Below are 7,422 nucleotides of genomic sequence, written 5' to 3' on the forward strand. Positions count from 1 at the left end.
TTCTCTCTACTTCCCATCACTTTGTGCTAGTGTTCTTGAGCTACTATTTCACTTTTGGTAAGTATTTCATCTAAAATCAAGTGTTATTCCATGTTTCCATAACATCATTGAATCACCTACACCCGTTTTAACACCAAACAAATCGTTCTTAGGATCATCCAAACTCTCACGTGCTCATCAAGTGTTCTTGACTTGATACTCCTCGTCTTCGACCTTACACTCTTCCAAGAATCACTCAAGGTGAGTTCATACCCCCAAATTTTCTAGTTTTCTTTAGTTTTCATGGGGGGGGGGGATACAAGTTAAAACACCAAAACATATTTGAAACTTAACTTGACAGCTTACAACAGAAAAGTTGTGACCTGTTCACGAACTGTTTTACCCAACTTAAACTTAATATTTTCAAAACTGTTCAATATGCAAATAGTTCAAGTGTATACCTTTAAAATGAATACTTTCACATCATCATAAGATTTTTCTAAAAATTTTGGTGATTTTTACAAAACTGCCTATCACAGCAGCAACGAAATCGGACCAGGTTGTGAAAATGAACATTTTCACACTGGTTTGGGACCACCAAAAATTATAAGAAAATTTTTGAACATATTAGACTCTTTTTCCAAACTCTCCGAGTTTACGGATTTAGTTTTCGACGTACGATGATTTTTCTATAAATAATCTAAAACGGTGGCAGTTAAGAGTTAATTTGTCAAAACAAGTTTAAGAGTTATTCACACTTTGTAACATGTTGAGCAAGGTGTGTAAGATTTTATACTTAGAATTTTCAATGTCATTTTATTGAAATACAAGGTCAAGCATAACAAAGTTTCATTTACAACATAAAACATTTTGATAAAACTATAATAGGTATAGTTTGGACACCTCATTTAACAAAGAAGTGGTAATACTATCGATATACAAAGCAAGTATTTTATTACAAAACTACGTGTGAACATGTTAATGAATAAATTTGTGAGACATTCATCTTCGGGGTACTCTTTAGTACAACAGAAAAGTCCTGTAGTTATAGCCAGAATCTCTTGTAGGGAGAGCGTGATAGTTGTATATAGATCTATATTGGGTTTGACAACCCGCACCTAAGCTGCTTGCAACAGCTAGACCGGCAGGTCTGGGGTGACAAGTGTCATAACATTCCGACGCTTGAAGAACGTCGAGTACGAGGTCTACAAGTCATAGTATGGTTATAACAACTCACATGGGGAATTAACAAACACACAGTTCACAGAAATTTATAGACTTCACAAAAAGGAGTTTTATTTAAATATAAAACCACATATAAGTATGATGATTTACTTACATATACTAAGTCTTGGTTCAGTTAGAACTACAATAAACCTTTTAGAAAATATTGGATTTTCTGGAAACAAACTTATAACAAACATTAAGGAACAACATTTATTTTTCATTCATAAATTGCTTATGAACTCACCAGCTTTATGCTGATACTCTGTTTTCAAAACAACTTGTATTCTCAGGTAATCAGTAATACAGGTAATCGCAAGATTTCTGAAGTCAAGACGCTAAGGCGTAGTTTTTGCTACATATTATCATCATATGTAATTTAATTGGAAAACATGTATTTTGGAAAACAATGTAATCTTTTTAAATTATATTTATGATGGTTGTGTTTACTTTCTTCACTATGGTTATGATACTGAACATGACGTCATCCGCCCCCGAACGTTTCCGCCGTTTCGGTTTGGGGGTGTGACATATGTCTTGCATGAGCGTAAAGTTGCAAACTTTACGTGGTATTCGAGCTTTAGGAGGTCAGATCTAGAGTATGGAGTAGCATTTCTGCCTTAAAACGTCTGAATGAGAATCTTGACTTAAGGGACTCGATGAGTCGATGAGCCGACTCGACGAGTCGGTTAGGGTTTATCCTGATAAGTCTGAGCATGTTGTAAGTCGGCGATTTGACGGGTCAACTCGACGAGTTGAGTTTGTTTCCATGAGGATTATGAGGGTAACGAGTGGACTCGACGAGTCACATAGGTGCACTCGGCGAGTCGGGTCAAACATGGACTGTTGACTCGAATTGACTTCTGTTGACTTTAGGCTTTGGTCAAACATGAGTAATGGAGACCATGGAGGGGTAAGATGATCTTTTACCCACTTCAAGAGTTAAAAAGAGGAAGAATAACCTTTGGTTTACTTGGAGTCGAGAATCAAGTATTTATTGAGATAGTTACCCTATGTGTTAGGCGATAGCTAGTTCGAGATTCGAGTGTGAGGATGATTGCTTGCTGATGAGGTGAGTCTTCTCACTATACTTACCATGAGTGGTATCTGTGAGAAACCGGAGGGTCTTATGTGTTTACTTGAGTTATGCATGCATCTTACCTATGTGATATATATTCTATATTATGTGTTATTGAGACCGGACCGAAGGGTCCAACGAGCCGAGAGACCAGAGGGTCCTCACTGAGACCGGACTGGAGGGTCCAACGAGCAGTGAGTGGAGGGTCCTCACTGAGACCGGACTGGAGGGTCCAACGAGCCATAGCTGAGAGGCTTATTATTTGTGTATGTGGTATTTTGGGGAACTCACTAAGCTTCGTGCTTACCGTGTTATGTGTTATGTGTTTCAGATACTTCTCATGATCATGGGAAGGCACCGACTTGATTGTACACACATCGGAGATAGAATTATATCGAGAGGATCCTGGAGTTTTGATATATACAGTTTTTGGATATGAGATTTAATGATTTTGACATTGTGACATTTTGTGATTTTATAATTGAGATAAATGTGTTTTTAAATTGAAAATTTTGTTTTGAAAATTTACGTCGTTACAATTTATATATATTTTTTGCATATTTATGTATTTTTTAGTTTTCTTATATAGATGTTTATGTATTTTTATTTATATTAAATGTTTAATTGTATTATTTTTACGTAATAAATATATAAACACATAAAAATAATACAATTAAACATTTAATATACATAAAAGTACATAAACATCTATATAAAATGCTTAAAAAATACATAAAAATATGTAAAATACTAAAAAAATAGATATAAATACATAAAAAATACGTTTATAGACTTAAAATACATAAACATCTATATAAAAAGTTTAAAAAATACATAAATACGTAATAAATAAAAAATATGTAAAATACGTGAAAAATACGTTTATAGACTAAAAATACATAAATATCTATATAAAAAGCTTAAAAAATACATAAATACGTAATACATAAAAAAATATGTAAATACGTAAAAAAAATACGTTTATAGAATTAAAATACATAAACAACTATATAAAAAGCTTTAAAAAAATACATAAATACATAAAAATATATAAAAATACATATAAATACACAATACATAAAAAATAACACATAAAAATACTTAAAAAATATGTAAAATGGTTAAAAATTCATATAAATAAGTAAAAATATACGTTTATACATTTAAAATACATAAAAATACGTAAATATATACATATAAAAACATAAAAAACACACAAATACGTAAAAATAGATATAAATATGTAAAAAAAATATGTTTATACATTATATAAAATTTTTGACAAAATCTGCAAAAAAAATCTCATTATTTTCAAAAAATTAACAATTTGGTCTCATGACCGAACAGGTCAAAAATGGCTAAAATTAATAAATTAGCCGGTTTCTTAGGTTTTTCTATTCAAAAAATGAAAAAATCGGGACTTTTTTATTCAAAAAATAAAATTTAGGATTTTATTAAAAATTTGCACAAAATATTGGGACTTGTTTTGGAGATATCCCCTAAAAGTCTTGAAAAAGTGGTCGTTTTTACATTTGTAACCCTTAATATATGAGTGGAAGTGGAACTGAAACCCGTTAGGAAATCGAAACGTTGACCACTTGAGAGCGATATACTGCCATAATTGTGTGTTCTCTTTCACGTCTTGTTTTCTTCCTCCACCGATTGACTTGCTGCTCTTAGATAGTGTCCTCCACCGTTTCTATTAGGCCAAGAACATATTCGTGGTCTATGTGGCCAAGAACAAAAAATGTGAACACCACCCCTTATTTTTAGTGGTGGCTAGTGGTGGAAAAATTCTTTGTCAAATGTAATGGGGAGAACAACAAACAACATTCAATAAACTTTTTTCTCTCTCCATGCCTCTTATCTCTCTACATTTTAATTAATTAAAATATATATCTTTTAATTTAAAAATAAAAAAATAAGAAAAAAATAGTGGTGGGTATCCGATTTAATGGTTGAACGTGGTGATGAGACAATATAATGGGAAAATTTCCATAGTTTATTGACCCACTCCTCCATTCATCGCCGACTTTTGATTTCAGTTCGATTACACGCTGATTTCGATCTTCCACCGCTTCCTTTCCCACCGCCTCTAAATCGATTGGAAATTGATGCCGACTCTCTTCATCGCTTACCGCTACATCATCTGCCCACAATCGTCGCCCAACACCATCGCCAACCGGTACCTGCTTCTACCATATTCACACCGTCTCCACCACCGATGGCTATCAAATCCACAAAAAAATTTCATCTGAATCTTCTTTGGAAGGTCAGTTACTCGATTTTAGTAATTTTTCTTAATTATTTTCAAATCGGTTGAAAAGAATTCGATTTTATTCAGTGTTATTTTTTGTATATATTGATTTTGTTTTTTTTTCGTTTGATTTCAATTTGATTTGTTACACATACGAAATTCCTAAAGTGAATGAACATTGGTAGGATTATATCCTTGCGTTCGAAGACGCATCACTGAATGCACATAAATAATGATTCAAGTATCCAATTTTGTATTATATATGTCAAATATTATATTAGTTTTGTATTGCTTGTAGTGGTTTGATTAACACGTTTGATACTTTGATCGAATTACACTATGTTTTGCATCGTAGTTTAATCAATTCATACAGATACATGGGGAAGAACATGAAGAGGATGAACCATAAAGGCGGTGGTAGCTAATTCTTTTCAAAGGTTTCTTCCAATTTCGTTCTATATGTAGTTTTAATTATTTGGTTTGAAATTGGGTTAACAGATTTCATAAATTCCATAGGCTTATGTTTAATTAGCTCTCTCTATTGCTGTTGGACTAACCTCTTAAGGGACAATCTGGTCAATGTCATTCGTGTTTCTCCCAGCAAATCCATTGGAGTGGAGAAAATGCATAAAGGGAGCAAATATGTGTTGTTTCTAGATGATGATGTCAGGCTGCATCCTGCATCAGTTGGAGCACTCACTGCAAAGATGGAAAAGAGACCTGAGGTATAATCACTATGATTATTCTGGCATCAACATCATCCTGCACACATGTAAATATAGAAAGAAAAAAAAAAAATACAAAAAAAAGAAAGAAAAATTTGAAATAAGTAACATGTTTTTGTTACAAATATTGAACATACCTTAAAGTCTAGGGGTAATCGAGATACAGCATGATAAGCTTAATCTTCAATGTTATCCACAACAAATAGGAACTCCAAGGGGCCACCATAAAGGGAAATTAACTGTATGTAGAGATCCATTATCCATAATCCATATATTATCAATTATCATATGTACTAATAAAAATCAGAATAAAAAAAATATATCTCCAGCTTCAAAGTTCAAAGTAACACCTGTGTTCTCCAGTTGTGCAGATTGTGTTCACCGAAGCCTTTCAAGGGCATTTCAACAGTAACACCTGGCAATTCCATCTGTTTTGAGTGCTCAAGATCATGTAGATCATGGCTAAGAAATGCAAACTCATCCCCATCTTTCATACACTTCTTCATATGTCTTATTTCTCTGTTTTTGCAAGAGAAAGAATATTGTTTGATCAAGTTTCAAATGAGGTTAGCCTCCACCAATGTTTTCTAAGTTCTTAGGATCCATACAACAAATGCAATCATGTTCCAGGTCAGAAGTACACAGAAAGCTAGAATCTTTACTGCATCCTTAGATTTTTCTTTGAATGTTGAACAGCAATGATTCCAATTATGTATTTGAAGGCCTGATTGAAAAGGTGATACCCTCAATGAACTTCAAGAGTACATCAATTCATTAACAATAATTAAAATGGTCTATAGTACTGTAGTTTCATTTTCACTAAAATTACATCTAATTACAAGTTTGAATTTATCTCATGTTTTCATAGTGTTGCTGCGAGATTGGCAGAAGAAATGGGAGTCATACTTGGGGAGGAAGTTGGTTATACTATTCGATTTGAAGATGTCACAAATTCACTAAGACTTTATCTGAAGCTCAATAAATGATACAATTTATGCAATAATACTTGGTCTAAACACAAGAAATACCAGCAAACTTTTGTTTATTTGTGTATATTATAGCATAATACCTTTATTTCTTTCTATTACAACATTGCACCTTCCTTTTTTTCATATTAGGGCGTTGTACTTTGGCAATTACCTAATTACAACATTGCACTTTCTTTTTTATTTTTTTATTTTTTTTTATAGTTAATGGTGAGTCAAATGTTGTTTCAATAACTGTCACCAAAGAATATGGTGAGACAAATACCTAAAATAACTACTGATTTTTGGTTCTTAGTTCTTACTGCAGTTCAAGTAAACCCAATGATAATAGATATAAATTCAAAGACCAATAGCATCATAGTTCTACAACTATAACTGCATTATGAGATTACTTTCGTCATTGAATGATAGATTCAGTTGACATACTTTACTGGCCTTCTATCTTTTTTTTTTTTTTTTTTTTTTTTTTGTATGATTCATTTGTGGGCAAAGAATGATAGATTCATTTGACATCTCTTATAGATTACAGGAAATGTCTGTTTTATCGGCTAATTTTATGGAAGGTTGACATGTATCAAGTTATTTGCTTGCAAAACTGGGTCTGGATGGATTTAATTTTGGAATTACCTTGGTCAAGAAGAAGTAATATCTTCTATTACATATAGGTGTGCGGAAGAAGGGTGAAGTGTTGCTGGACTGTTATACATCTCAACCCAAAAACATTTCCAATTTTACCCTTGGGTTTGGAGCAGCTTCAAGTGTTTTTTCACCTGCTGGAATTTTGGGACTATAGTTATAGTTAGATAATGTTCTGTTTCTTAAACTTCAAAGATGCAGTGCAGGCTTTGTTTTATATATTTTTTTAGCATTGTACATGCCAAGAAATCTCAAACACAACAGTTAAGAGTTTGTTAACACATGCTCACCATGAACACAATTAGAAATATTAGAATTTAGAACATTCAAATTGAATGTGTGGCTAGTAGCATTCTATTTTCATAGAAAAATACTTTTGTTTTTGGTCGAATATGGCATCCTATTATTATAACCCCGCAAAGCGCGGATTCTTCACTGGTTTAGAAACATGTAATAAGTTTAATAGCAATTTTTAATTTTCCTTTATCTATTTTGCTTTAAAAGTCAACTGTTTGTTTCAACAAAGTCAATGCGAAT

At 32.5% G+C, this 7,422-nt stretch overlaps 1 protein-coding gene across 13 annotated transcripts; it reads left to right on the top strand.

Annotated features, from left to right (window-relative positions):
- The first annotated feature begins 4,249 nt into the window (after nt 1-4,249).
- On the top strand, nt 4,250-7,221 carry LOC145137301 (uncharacterized). Of its 13 annotated transcripts, none has more exons than XM_079071453.1 (6): nt 4,251-4,553; nt 4,912-4,975; nt 5,140-5,263; nt 5,635-5,829; nt 5,960-5,999; nt 6,132-7,221. In XM_079071453.1, exons 3-6 carry the CDS (start codon nt 5,196-5,198, stop codon nt 6,201-6,203), a joined length of 375 nt encoding a protein of 124 aa, XP_078927579.1. In that variant the 5' UTR covers nt 4,251-4,553; nt 4,912-4,975; nt 5,140-5,195; the 3' UTR covers nt 6,204-7,221. The 13 variants fall into 13 exon arrangements, with proteins under 13 accessions (XP_078927578.1, XP_078927579.1, XP_078927577.1 ...); XM_079071447.1 differs by having other exon boundaries at nt 4,253-4,553; nt 4,894-4,975; nt 5,104-5,263; nt 5,627-5,829; nt 6,132-6,432; XM_079071449.1 differs by having other exon boundaries at nt 4,253-4,553; nt 4,894-4,975; nt 5,627-5,829; nt 6,132-6,432.
- The last annotated feature ends 201 nt before the right edge of the window (nt 7,222-7,422 follow it).

This window comes from Lactuca virosa, chromosome 9, assembly GCF_052849685.1.
Source record: "Lactuca virosa cultivar CGN04683 chromosome 9, Lactuca_virosa_CGN04683_v6, whole genome shotgun sequence".
Classification (NCBI taxonomy): domain Eukaryota; kingdom Viridiplantae; phylum Streptophyta; class Magnoliopsida; order Asterales; family Asteraceae; genus Lactuca; species Lactuca virosa.

Excerpts from the sequence above, each read along its gene's own strand:
- LOC145137301 (XM_079071443.1), top strand. The coding sequence starts at position 5,162 with ATGCATAAAGGGAGCAAATATGTGTTGTTTCTAGATGATGATGTCAGG. Across the intron at positions 5,830-5,959 it reads TTGATCAAGTTTCAAATGAG|CAATGATTCCAATTATGTAT; the intron begins GTTAGCCTCCAC and ends AATGTTGAACAG. Across the intron at positions 6,000-6,131 it reads TTGAAGGCCTGATTGAAAAG|TGTTGCTGCGAGATTGGCAG; the intron begins GTGATACCCTCA and ends ATGTTTTCATAG.